The 13,199-nt window shown below is 43.2% G+C and overlaps 1 protein-coding gene across 1 annotated transcript in view; it reads right to left on the reverse strand.

Annotated features, from left to right (window-relative positions):
• Positions 1-5,618: 5,618 nt before the first annotated feature.
• LOC113407940 (PX domain-containing protein 1-like) overlaps positions 5,619-13,199 on the reverse strand; it is a 32,319-nt gene continuing 24,738 nt past the window's right edge. The window contains exon 5 of the mRNA XM_026658959.1: positions 5,619-5,976. Within this exon, the coding sequence (XP_026514744.1) occupies positions 5,859-5,976 (118 nt within the window). The 3' untranslated portion in view covers positions 5,619-5,858. The remainder of the gene's footprint in view (positions 5,977-13,199) is intronic.

Consider the following 13,199-nt stretch of genomic DNA (forward strand, 5'->3'; position numbering starts at 1 on the left):
TACAGGTTACATTTTTCTAGCCCACTTTTACATTTCTGTTGCATGCTGTTGACTGGTTTATGTTGATTTAAGAATATCCAAACAATCTTTGGCACCGGTCTAATTAAATTGACTCTAAGTCATACCTATAGGTAAACCAGTGCAACTGTCTGCACAGACAAGCCCAACATTCGGTGATCAAAACAGAATGTTTTCCTCTGTCAGTCAGTTGACTCTTCTTTACTATGTATGTTTCAATTGCTGCTCTAAAAGTGTATCCTTGCAGATCACTTTTTCCCCTCCTAGATCTGAATACTGGCCCAAGTACTACTGTCACCTATACCCCATAATGTGCTGCATGCACTTCATAATACTACTGGATATATTAATATTAACCAGGAGAACAGAAACCAAATTATAGTAGGAAAAACAGAACATCTATCTATATTAAAAGACAAGGAGAACTTAATAGAATCACTTAGATAATAGGTTTGAAATATCTTCTTGGAGGAAGATATGGGACTAAACTTAGAGCTGGCTAAACAATAGGGACGTTTTTCTAAATATTTTCATTAAATATTTATTCCTTTTTGTCAAAAAATTTTTTTGAAGTTTGAAATTTTTTGGCCAGCTCTAACTAAGATAGTGTCAGTTCTGGAAGGTATTAATGAAATTTAAAACATAAACAGCTCCTCTGATTTAGGTTTTAACCCATAAACACCAATAAAACACCCCCAATTCCATAAATCAATCAATCAGTGTTTATCCAATAAACACTGGAAAAATTCTGGAAATGGTTACTCTATTTGCATTGACTTTGCCCCTTTTCCAGTGCAGTTTGTTTATATAGCTGATGTTCCTGCTCCCTGGCTTGTATCGTCTAAAGGCTTGTCTACATGTAGCAGTAATGCAGACTATAGGGGTGTTATTTCCAAAGAGCACTAACGTGTTTCACATTAATTGGCCCTTATAGACCCTGCTGGTGCACACTGAAGGTTCCCTAGTGTGATTCAACGTAGCGTTCTTTGAAACAGTACTACATTAAAGCACATTAGGGAACAAACGCGCAAAATGCTAAACCAGGGGTTCAATAAGAGGGATACAAAGCTTAAACTAACAGGTAGGACATTTTTATTCATATAATAAAAATTACAGTAGATCCTGTTTAGAGAAGAATTTTGGGAAATTCTCAAAAAAATCTCATTACAATATAGAAGAGAGAGCCCCTGAAACCTTCGATTTTTGGACATCTACATAGAACTCAAATTGCTAAAAATAATTCCCCCAAAATGAAATTAATAACCCCCCCAAAACAGAGCCCTAAATATAAAGCTGTATGATTATTTTTGACAACCCAAAGTAGTAGTATTGTGAACAAATATAGCATCCACCCACAACTCATGCTCAATAATATTAGTCAGTCACTGGAGTTGTACAGCTTTCAATCACAGGAGTTGTACAGCTCATTAAATCAGAAGCTTTTGTTCATTTGCAGTCCAAAGTATTAATCTTTAAAAAAACTTTTATAAACGTGTATGAATTATAATGAAGATCAACAGTGACCTATCAAAAAGTGACCTGGCCAAAAGCAAAAGCTGGCATTGGCAGCAACAGCTATAATTAAGGTTGTCTAACTCTTCCTATTATAAGACCCTGTTTTCAGTTGCTTTTAACTTTGCCAAACTTTAATCATTTGGGCTAAAGTTTTCCAGGCCAGGTGTCAGCCTACAGCTGAATTATTTTGGAAAATTGCAAGCAAAATGGTTCCACCAATTGAAAATGGGGATAAGCAAAAATATGTCATTTTGTCAGTGTTAAGTTCTGGCAACCTTGTTTTTTAAAAGCTATAGAATGCCCATGCATTGGAGCAGGGACTTTAAGTTTGGCAGGGGGCTGTCCTTTGTGTCAGGAAAATGCCTTTTGCAGTCTCTTTGAAAATTTGCTTAAATTTGACTAAGTTATAAGCCTCTTGGGAGGGGGGGGAATCAGAGTTAACACATGCTCAGTACTGACTAGTTTTTAATAGCTCAATTTTCCAATGATTCTGTCTGTACCGGGCATGCTCCCGGGGCCCTGCAATTGCAGCTCTGGGCCGCACCTGAACTGAGAGCAGGGATTCTGTGAGTGTTGTGCTCTCAATGAGCCCCCTGCTGGCTCCCTGGCAGCTTGGACAAGGCAGACACCTGTGGAACAAGGAGTCTGGGAGGGGAGACTGAGACTGGACATTGGTGGGCGGGGAGGACTCTGGGACTGGCTGGGTCAGGAGTCTGAGAGCCAATAAGAAGGGAGGAACTCGACTGGTTGAGGAGCCAGGTGGGGAAGACTGGGACTGAGAACCAGAGAGGCAGAGAGGAGGTGATGGGAAGAAGATCAATTTCATGAGGATCTGGGTTGCAGGGCGAGAACAGAGATTGGCAAGGCAAAGAGATTGGGATGAGATGTCTGAGGAGTGGAGACTAGCTAAGTGAAAAGAATGGGACTGGAGCAAGGAACCAGGGTGGGGAAGAGACAGGAATGGGAAAAAGGGGTCCCACTTCAGGAGAATGGGCAGAAGAATCTATCCCCACTAAAGCATTCTCATTTTTAGATACTGGAACAGACCATAATATTCCTGAGTCTCATCATTCCTCTGCTGTCAGCAAATACCTTGAAACCCACTGACAGCACCCCATCCTCCTCTAGTGCTAGTCCACATAGCAGTAGTAGGTTGTCATCCTCTGTCAGTTACCACCCTGACAGTTAGGAAGTTTTTCCTAATGTCCAACCTAAACCTCCCTTGCTGCAATTTAAGCCCATTGCGTCTTGTCCTATCCTCAGAGATTAAGAAAAACAATTTTTCTCCCTCCTCCTTGTAACAACCTTTTATGTACATCCTTTCTCTTCCTGCAGGGTCCTGCCTCATTCACTACACACCTTTCAACTTCTGCAACAAATGAAGCAAGACTCCTACAGACAACAATCTCCTTTACTAGACAGCCCTGATTTATCTCCAGAGCAGGCCCACTCTGTGCCCTGAATGAGGCAGGAGCCCTGCGGGAAAATAGTATGTGGTCATGTAATTAAAGACTGAATCGTAATACATACATGTGCAGGGGACGAATTAAGGTTGCACTGGCAAACTTTTGATGACTTGACTTTGGAACCTTCATAAGATCCTTTTAATGTAGTGTTTTGTGTGTAATAGAATATGCACTTAATATTACCTATGTGTGTCAGTGAACACTCCTACACCCCTCATACTATGGCTTGATTTTTACTTAGCCCTAGATCCATTTTGAATTTTAAAAGTGGACATGTTCATGATTAATACTTTATCCTTTTCCAAATTTATGTTTGATATAAGGACTAAGGCCTCATCTACATGAGAAAGTTGCACCAGTTTAACTAAAGGGGTGATTTCATAAAGTGTAGTCACATAGCCTTTTGCACCAATTTAAATTGTTTTAAAGAACAAAGTTACCTGAAACCAGTGCAACTTCTGTTTATGAACTAAACCTTAATCTCACAGATTTAATAAAATGACCCACCCACAACATCTTCTCTCCTGTCTGCAGCTTGACCTGTTTTCTCATTATGAGAGAGGTCACTTGCTTTTAAACTCAGTGATAATAATACTTAGCTTTAATATAACTTTTTATCCATACATCTTAAATTACTTTACAAAAGGTAGGTAAGTATCACTGGATAACGTTTACAAGAATACTTATGTCTCAGTGGAAGTCAGTGGGGCATAGGCACTTGTAAAATGGAGATAGCAGGTAGAATTTTCAAATGGAGAAACTGAGGCACAGGCAGTGAAGTACAGTTGCCCAAGGTCCCATAGCAGGTTAGTAACAGAGCAAGGAAAAGAACTCAGGTCTCCCAATTCCCAGTTCAGTGCCCCTTCCATCGGATAATGCTGCTACCCAATAATAATCAGCTGGAAGCATAGACTGAAGAACTGTAGCTAGTGGGCAAAGAAAATAAATCTAGTTCAAGAACACGAAACAAGGAAGTTTCCCATTACGTTCCAGTTTAAGGAACTCCTCCACCCTGAGAAACTATAGATGCCAGATTTGATCTGATTTTCACCTGTATAAATCCCAAGGAGCTCCACTGAAGGCAGTGGTGTTAATCCATGTTTAAACAGAGGTGAGATCAGTATCCAGCCCTGTAGCTTTCACTTGGGGTATTAATTATATCTGCAGCATGAGCACACAAGCAGCACAGGAAAAGCAGCAATTACTCAACCTGTTTCCAAAATCATTGGAGGAAAAAGCAGAGGACTCAGGTCTCAGAGACTTACCCTCCATGAAAAATAAATGGAAGTCAACACTTTAAATGGAAGATATCATACTTAAGGTGAGTAATTTTATTTCATTAAATATATATTTTAAAAACATACCATGTAAAGGAATTAGGATTCTCAATAATTTATTATGTACATTAGCAAATTCTGTTTACTGTTATTATACACAGAGCACTGAAGAGTATACAGGAGAGGAGCTGTGCCAAGTTCTTCAGGATCAAGGCAAAGCTATTGTACAGATAACCAGCTCAAAGTGCACTCTTCTCAGTTCATCTCTCTTTAAATTAATTCTGGCCATTACTACATTAAATGCTTGATGAAAGGTCAGGGCCTGATCATGCAGGGTGTTGAGCTCATATTGGGAGTTCAGGGTGCTCAGCAACTTACAAGATTGAGCTCTAAGAGAGGTTAATGTTGCACTACTCAGTAGTAAAGAGCCTTTAGGGTCTGATTCTGCCCTCTCTTACACTGGCATAACTCCACTGAGGTGAATAGAATTTCATTGGTATGAAACCAGTGTAGGCAAGATCAGAATCAGGCCCATTAGGTCTATGGGGGTGGGTTAAGCAGACTATCTGAGCTGGGGTGGTTTCTTTTTTCCTGTCCTCGTAAAATACACTGTAGTTTATCTTTAATTCTCAGTCCCTACAGGGCTTAAATCTCCCCATTCTCTGGAAAGTAATACGCAAAGGTAATTATCCATCTTGTGTAAACAACTGCAAGCACTGCTCAGATTTCCTGATCCAAGAGAAAAACCATATCCAAGTGCCTGGCATGCACTGACCATTCTTAGCAAGGCAGTTTAGCCTTCCTATCAGCTTTCCAGAACTCTGAAGTAATTCAAGGTACTGCAGCATTATAAGCTTTCCATTGCAATGCCAGTTTGCTCTCCGATTTCAGGAAAGGAAAGGAAAGAAGTCAGCTCTCGGATGATTAAACAACACCCAAGGATTAACAGAGGTAAAGTAATCAGATTGTGCATTGGTTTCCTGTAGGCACTCTATGGTATTTGTAACATTATATGTAAGGCACCTGTCATCTCACAGCTGAACACACAGCAAACTATGGGACCTGTCTTAAGTGACCACATAAAGGGACTGACAAATGTTGACTGCTTAACAGAGGTGGTCTTCTAATAAAGGTGGAGTGGAAGTGTACTCGGTACATCTGGGGATATTTTGTTGTGACGTTTTAAGACAGGAAGCTGCTAATAAGGGTCGTCTTTTGTACAAGTTGCACTGTATACCAGTGACCACTGGGGCCAAACGACAGAATGATCGCTTATGGTTCTGTCACTGTAGTGGTTGCCATGGCCTTTGCCAAAATGATTTCCTTGGATCCAAGAAGCCCTAAGATCTTGCTACATTCCGTTCAGAGAAAAAGGAGTTTCTTGAAGCAGTTACTTCCTTGCAAGGTACCTCCTTGAGTCACAATGAAGGGCTAAGCTGCAAAATCAGTTTCATGGCATATCTGCAGCAACTTCTCTGCTGTTTTTAATCACACAGCTTTATTCATAGAAGAGCAATGGGAAAGCAGAGTCTATGAGCAAAGAAATCAGTTGGATGCTAGCTGACTGGGTCCCTGGAAAGCCTCAGTCCAAAATATCCGTCTCAAATGGGACCAGGTGGTAATATGTCAAGTTGGTGACATAGGCTGCTGGATCATCAGTGTCTTCTAGCTCTGAAGTAAACTCACTAACGGTTTCAAACCTAAAATTAAAAAAAAAAAGTGTCAAATCACTTACACAACATGGGACAAAGGAGTGGAGGACAAAGGAAAGAATGAACATAAATTGTGGAAAGAGAGGTAAAATAACTGAAGACTGACTCCAGGAAACAATGAGGAAAGATACCTGCTAGGGAACCATGTGGAAACAAGTCCACAAACAAGAATGCTTTCTTGAGCTGTATCTTCAGCTAATGTTGCTTGCCCACCTTTCAGGGCAATGGTTTGAGTAAGTATTACCAACTAGCCTTAGTTCACATCAGACCAGAGTAACAGTAGAAGTATTTCTAATGCTTTATTGCAACTTTATCTTTGTGCAGACTACTTTGTAAGAGAATGATCCTCCCAGGGATCCACCCCTTCTTCCAGTACCTCAGTGCTTCACCCTAATGAAGCAGTGCTTTGTTTTTCAGAATGCTCCACCAAGGAAGGCCCATATGGACTACTGGTGGCTTTTGAACCATTGGCAGATTGTAATTACACTTCTTTGATACATTGGCCAAAGTACTATGGCATCTACTGCCAGTTTCAGAATCATTGGGAGAGATCCCCCCCACACCTCCCACCCCCAGTTAACGGTAGGCCTGTGTCTTTCTAAACCATGGAAATGAATGGAGGATCAGTTTGTGTTCAGTAAAATAGGATGGCTATCTTCTTAAAAACATGCCCTGAATGAAAAACCAAACCAAACCTCATAATATAGTATGGTACCCATATGGAGGTAGTAAGTTATCCAACAGTGTTTATTAAAAATTATTACCACAAGGATGAGCACCCTAGTAGGATAGTTGCCACCTCTGGCAGTTGTCATCATAGTACTTGAGCACCATGGATTTGTGATACATTGTTAGTGTGTCATATGAAAGTTGGCCTAGGTCAAAAACAGTAGTCAAGTCATTCTTGAGAATTCTTTTCTCCATGCCTCCCCTACTGCCAATCCACCACAGGAATGCTGTGTTCCCGGGAAGTCAATGTTCTATCAGGCAGTGTCAGAGATCTAGGAGAGGAGTTGATTAAATTTTACTAGACAAGAGAAGTTCCAACTATGGTATGTGAATGACTGCATGTGAAGCACTTAAGAAGAACCTCTAGGGCTAATCCCACTCAACCACACACTCATATGCAAGTGAACCACCATATTCTCTCCTAGGTTAAAAACATGCTGGTGATGAAGGAAGGAAGCTAGCAAGCAAGCACTGGAAAAATGAGTCATGTAATTGAGGCCCAAATCCTCTCATTTCATTCTCACAGCCTTTGGCAGCTATTTCAAATGCTTCTGTTCTGAGAACACAGGGGACAGAGTCTGAATGGAATCTGTTTTTGTTTTGGTTCTGAAAATGGAAATATAATCCTTTCCGTTTATATACAATGCTTTGCATTTGGCTTTTGCAACAAGCCAGAATAAGGAACTAAACTATGACAGAATGACTGCAATTTCTTGCAGAGTCTGTGTATCCCTCTCTAATCCCTACAGCCTGACTGCCAACCCCTATTCACACAAGGTTTTAGCAAACCTAGTTTAGCTGGACCAGAATAAAAGATGATCCTATTCTCAGTTTCTCCTCCTTTGACATTTTCTGCACCAACTTCATACTGCTGCATTATGGGATCTGCCTCACTTGGGATGGAGCCAATACTCATATTTTCCGACATCTTGTTAGACATCGAATTCTCTGAGGAGAGACCAAACAGATGGAGCCTTAAATAGTTCAGTGTAAAGCTGGGTCATCACATTCATCTGAACTGATTAGACTGCTGCAGCTGAGTAACATGACTACAGTCATCCCAGCAACTCTATCACAGATTGCCATTAGGGTACGCTATTCCAGAGCTGAACCAAAAGTGCTGGGGCAAAGAAATGGCAGTCAAAAGCTTCCAAACCCACATCCAATTTCTCCATCAAACTCTTTCTTTTGGTTTCAGAAGCCTCACCCGTCATTGGCAGGAATGTTTTAAACACTCCATCGCATTCTGACACCAGGCTTCTATCTATTTTCCATGGTCTTATGTTCAGGGTGAGAAAACTAGAAAATCAGGAGACAGGTCTGTTAAGATTCTATCTTTCCCCCATCAGTATCTCTACTGAAGAACAGATGACACTTCTGTTTAAAGTGGGACATACACCATAGACTCTGCAATATTTTAAAATCTTCGTGTGAAGCTGAACTCAGTTAAGGAGACTGTGTCAGACAGCACAGCAGTATGATATTTAACATGCTTCTGAGTCATTACAAATAAGTCTTTTTCCCAAGTGAGAGTTTCTGAAACAATAGTTCTTCAGACTATTCATTACATGCAGATTCCTTCCTCTGTCCTCACTAATTATTCCCTAGTTCCTCAAAAGATACCACATCCTCACAAAGGGCCTAATTCTCCTCTCATTGTACACACTGATGCAAAACGGGTAATTTCTCTCCTTACAATACGATTGCACCAGTGTAAATCATGGGTAAATGAGAGGAGAATCAGGGACAGTGCACTGCTGATGAAGAAAGTATTAGCTGATTCTCCTCTCATAATTTACATGATTGTAAGTCAGGAATAACTCCACAGAAGTCAATGAAGTAACACTAGTGTAAAATTGGTGGGAGAAGAGAGCCTGGTCCCATGTATCAGCCTGCATAAGATCAGTATCTATATAGAGCCTCAGCTCTCTATGGGTAGATCTTAAAGGTCAGTGATAGCATTTTCTTTTCCTGATAGTAAATGGTAGGATTTTACATTTCTGGCAGTGTTCTATTCCCAACATTAGTATTTCAGCATAGCTCTCTATTTAACTTATTTGCATTTGCTAACATAAAAATCTCCTATCCAGAGCTCTACATGCTCATAACACTACAGTAGGGTCGTCCTTAAAAATGCACATCTTCTATTACAGTGGATTTTTACTAGAAAGCAGCATGACCAACTCCATAGTTTTTACCACCTGCTGCTGACCTAAAGGGTCCAAACAACCCTTTTAAGAGAAAGCTCATGTACAGCAAACCAGTGACTAAAGCAAAACCAGTGACTAAATTATAATGAGTAGAAGATGTCTATTTAGCACCTTTCTCTCAAAGGATTACAAAGCACTTTACAAACTATACACAAGGGGATCATTTCTGCCACCTCTGGGATGGAACACAATTGTTTCACAGCATACTGCAACAGTACAACACATTTCAGGACAGGATGTAAAGAATACAGCCAAGTGAAATTCTAAATCTGAATCCTTCCTGGGCCATCCAATGTCACATAGGGCACAAAACAGGCTCTAAAATTACAGGGAAATTAAAGGGGCAGAATACAATTACTCAAACTGGCATTTGGCCAGAACACCAGCACTAACTCTCCTACTTGCAAAAGTGCTACAACATCTTTAGTGAAGAGTGATCAGGATTTCCATTTTATGGATCTTACAAAACACAGGACCACTCACAATCTAATGCCTCCGAATGTTGGACACCGGTTCAGTAAAGACTTAAAGGAAAGAGTGCCATCTATTGAATCTCCAGTACCACTTTCTGAAGCATGTAGGTATTCTGTGCAAATTTCCTATCCAAGTTCAAATCTAGCCAAGCCCAACTTAGCTTACAATATCTTTGAGTTGCTGAAGAAAAATGTCGATCTACCAGTTTTCATTTCAGGTGAGACTAGTCAGTCAAACAGGAATTAGCTCTTATTTCAGACAGAAAGCACAATCCAGTCAATTCAATTGTACACAGACTGCAAATGGATTCCATAACACTCCAAAAAATGTATACTTTCACTCAAGGTTATCAACCTATATTTACAGCTGCAATATAGAAAATCTTCACTGTGACGTTGCACCCTAAATGATTTCATGAAAATATCCTAATAAGTGTAAATATAATGCAACTGGAATATGCTTCATGCAAAAGGTCTCTTGTAAGGTATCATTACAAAGCTTATAATTTACTGAGTGTCATCATCCTATTTGTATAAATGTATCACTCTTGTATCTGAAACTAGAAATATGAAATATAACTCTGAGGTCCTATTGTATTTATGCAAAGTGTGGGCTACTAATGGTGGTTTGGAATCTTGATGGCTCCCATTAACCAGGACAATTGACTGTAGATGGCTCTGTTTTACTTGTAAGTCTTCCTGTATACGTGTGTGCTGGCAAGAGGGTAATGAAGTCTTACAGTGACATGTGATCATGTCACCTGAACTGGAATCCATCTTTAACCTGGTGTTTTTCCATTGAGAAGGATGGGTGGGAACCCAGAGGGACAAAGGATTCCTGCCTTATGCAAAAGATATATAAGTGGGTGGAACAGAACAAAGGGGGCAGCCATCATGAGAAATCCTCTAGCTACCACCTGAGCTGGAACAAGGCCTGGAAAGAAACTTATTGAAACATCTCTGAGGGTGAGATTTTATCTGTATTCAGTTTTATTACTATACTAGGCTTAGACTCGCGCATTTTATTTTATTTTGCTTGGTAATTCACTTTCTTCTGTCAGTTACTACTTGGAACCATTTAAATCTTACTTTCTGTATTTAATAAAATCACTTTTTGCTTATTAATTAACCCAGAGTATGTATTAATACCTGGGTGGGGGGAGCAAACAACTGTGCATATCTCTCTATCAGTGTTATAGAGGGCGAACAATTTATGAGTTTACCCTGTATAAGCTTTATACAGGGTAAAATGGATTTATTTGGGGTTTGGACCCCATTGGGAGTTGGGCATCTGAGTGTTAAAGACAGGAACACTTCTTAAGTTGCTTTCAGTTAAGTCTGCAGCTTTGGGGCACGTGGTTCAGACCCTGGGTCTGTGTTGGAGCAGACCAGCGTGTCTGGCTCAACAAGACAGGGTGCTGGAGTTCCAAGCTGGCAGGGCAGGAAAGTAGGGGCAGAAGTAGTCTTGGCACATCAGTTGGCAGCTCCCAAGGGGGTTTCTGTGATCCAACCCATCACATTCACTAACTCTGCCTTTGACAAAACCACGTCTTACTCAAGTGATTCCAGTCCTATCCCTGCTATAAAATACAACTGCAGGAAGGACCTCACTTCAGCCTAAAAACAGTGCACATATAGATTTGCAGTTATTAACTTCTGAACCATTCCCTGCAAGAGAAAACAAGCTACCTCTAAATTTAAAATATGAATGGGTAAAGACATCCTGTTTCATTGGCTTATTTCTTTCACCACAGTTTGTCTGAAAACCCTGCATCAGTTATATATTTCACAGATTATAAGGTCAGAAGGGCCCGTTCTGATCATCCAGTCATACCTCGCGCATAGCACAGGCCATGCATTACACCAGCTGATCCCCGATTGTAGCCTAACAACTTTTGGCTGGGCTAGAGCATATTTTAAAATCAAGCCCAGAGGTGAAAGTAAGCTGGTATGGTCTGGTACGGTGTACTGGCAAGAGCCGGTATGCCATGCCAAACCGGACTGGCTTCCCCCCTCCGGCAGCCGGGCTCGGGCAGCGATTTAAAGGGCCCGGGGCTCCTGCCACTGCGGGGAGCCGTGGCCCTTTAAATCGCCATCTGAGCCCAGCTGCCGGAGCCCCGGGGTAGCAGTGACAGGGTTCCGTCGGCGATTTAAAGGGCCCGGAGCTCTGCTGCAGTAGCATCGCCCCAGAGCCCTGGGGCTCCCAGCTGCCTCTGCAGCTGCTAGGTCCGGGGGTGATTTAAAGACCCTAGGGCTCCCAGCCACAGCCGGAGCCCCGAGGCCTTTAAATCTTGATTTAAAAGCCCCGCCTCTTCCCGTTGAGGCCCCACCTCTTCCGGTTGAGGACACGCCCCTGCTCAGGACTCCGGCGTACCGGTAAGTCCTTTAACTTACTTTCACCCCTGATCAAGACGGGATGTCTTTCTAAAAGAATCTAAGTAATGGAAAATCTAGCGTGTCCCTTGGTAACCTGTTCCAGTGGTTAATTACCCTCGCTATTAAAAATGTATGCCTGCTTTCCAATTTCAGCTTTGATGACTTCAGCTTCCAGACACTGGATCTTTTTACGCCTAGTTCCAGCCATTGGATTATGGCCCTATACGTGCTACAGTTCAAACTATGTTATCAAGGATCAAAGTTTGAAACAAGCAGCAAGATCCTGGCCACATTAAAGTCGGCAAAATTCCCATTGATTACATCAAGGGACCTCAACATCCTTTAAACCAGAGGTCTCAAACTCAATTTACCTTAGGGCCAGGGCCAGTCCTCAAATCCTCCCAGTGGGCCAATAACGTCACTCATGCTGCCCATAACCCGCCCCCCAAAACTCCGCCCCCCCCAACTCTGCCCCCCACCTGCCTAAGGCTCTGGGAGGGAGTTTGGGTCGGGGAGGTGGTCTGGGGTAGGGGTTTAGGGTGCAGGCTCTGGGAGGGAGTTTGGGTGCAGAAGGGGTGAGACAGGCTCTGGGAGGGAGTTTGGGTGGGAGAGGGAGTCTGGGGTGCAGGCTCTGGGATGAAGTTTGGGTGCTGGGTGCAGGCTCTGGGCTGGGACAGGGGGTGGGGATGCAGGAGGAGGGGGGGATGGGGTGCAGGCTCTGGGAGGGAGTTTGGGGACAGGAGGGGGTGTGTGGGAAGGGAAAGGGGGTGCAGGCTCTCGGAGGGAGTTTGGGGATGGGAGGGGGTGTGTGGGAAGGGGGAGGGAGTGCAGGCTCTGGGAGGGGGTCGGGGGGTGCGGCGCTTACCTGGGGCTCCAAGGCAGGGTGGGCCGGGGGGCCTCCGTGCGCTGCTGCTCTCAGGCACCACCCCCGCAGCTTCCCATTGGCCACAGGGGCACGGGCAGTGCGCGGAGGCATAGACCCGCCCAGTCCTGGGGCCGCAGAGAGGGGCCGGCAGTCACATGGAGTGAGTGCGCAGGCAGCCGCTCAGCTCCGCTGCGCTGCTGGTGGTGGGCGGGGCCCCACGCCATTTTAAATCACCCGGAGGACGCGCGGGGGGTAGAAGGGAGCACCCGGGAGCGGCAGGCAGGGTCAAAGGAGTAGGGTGACCAGATGACAGGAAGAAAATATCGGGACACAAGGGGGGGGGGGGTCACTGGCGGAGCAAAAAAACCCAAAAACCGAGTGCTGCCGGTGTAACGACACAAACAGCTCCCTCTCCCAATTCCCTACTGTGGCCCAGTGCTGCTGGCAGTTGGGGGCGGGAGCTGAGAATAGCCGAGTGCTGCGGGCAGTCAGAGGAGATTATGCACCCTCCCTTAGCTATGCATACCTTCAGCCTCTGGTTTTCAGGAGGGGGGGGGG

Source organism: Terrapene carolina, unplaced genomic scaffold, assembly GCF_002925995.2.
Source record: "Terrapene carolina triunguis isolate 2854851 unplaced genomic scaffold, T_m_triunguis-2.0 Scaffold57, whole genome shotgun sequence".
NCBI classification, from domain to species: domain Eukaryota; kingdom Metazoa; phylum Chordata; order Testudines; family Emydidae; genus Terrapene; species Terrapene triunguis.